This window comes from Alosa alosa, chromosome 19 (genome assembly GCF_017589495.1).
Source record: "Alosa alosa isolate M-15738 ecotype Scorff River chromosome 19, AALO_Geno_1.1, whole genome shotgun sequence".
Classification (NCBI taxonomy): Eukaryota; Metazoa; Chordata; class Actinopteri; order Clupeiformes; family Clupeidae; genus Alosa; species Alosa alosa.
Genome location: NC_063207.1, coordinates 21,338,058 through 21,338,778, shown reverse-complemented (window position 1 = coordinate 21,338,778; position 721 = coordinate 21,338,058). Strand labels below are relative to the sequence as shown.

At 40.1% G+C, this 721-nt stretch overlaps 1 protein-coding gene across 2 annotated transcripts in view; it reads left to right on the top strand.

The window, feature by feature from the left end:
* The first annotated feature begins 400 nt into the window (after positions 1–400).
* c19h1orf115 (chromosome 19 C1orf115 homolog) overlaps positions 401–721 on the top strand; it is a 3,516-nt gene continuing 3,195 nt past the window's right edge. For both annotated transcript variants that reach the window (XR_007191851.1, XM_048228190.1), the window contains exon 1: positions 401–721. This exon is cut by the window's right edge and continues 75 nt beyond it. Coding sequence is in view for 1 of the 2 variants with exons in the window: in XM_048228190.1 (XP_048084147.1) it covers positions 473–721 (249 nt within the window). In the remaining variant the exon portion in view is untranslated.

Below are 721 nucleotides of genomic sequence, written 5' to 3'. Positions count from 1 at the left end.
CCTGAATTTTAATGTAATGTAGAGTTGAGTTGAGTGTTGAATGTAGCCTATTAATTAACCTATGGACACCTATGGAGTTTTCCTAGTGCTCTCACACTGAAATAGACTATAGCCTAGTCATTTTAGGCGACGTTAAATCGATTAGAAAAGTCTGTTTCATGTCACCGACAAAAACGCTGTACTTTTCCGTTTGATTTTGTAAAGAAAAAGACAAAAAACTTTGACAAGGGCCATTTCACTCACACATGGTCATACAATAATGATGGCTAAAGTGCCCTTAATAAACGACGTCAGACATTTTAATTGCTCATATAAGCGAACCGAATACCTCAGTCTTCTGATAATGAGAACCCACACTTCTGCGCATGGCAAATAGGTGAAGTCTTGCCTGTGTGCAAAGTTCGACTGTCAAGAGTGTAGCCTACCTGGTCAGCATTACGTGATAACAAAATAAACTGCATGACAAGTGAGAATGCCTTCGAGAAAGCGTATCAAAATTAAAAGGAAAGCTCAATCTAAATCAGAAGATCGTTCAAGAATAATTGAATGTGTCGAGGACCAGGACGAGGAGCCAAGGGCGACAGACCATTCGCTTGAGCAGCACAATGTAAAAAACGTGTCCAATGGTCCCGACAGTAAATCCAAAACTGGCGGAGAGAAATGTTCTAAAGAAGTTCACTTCGCTTTCCTTCCAGACAAATACGAACAGCTTAAAGAGGAA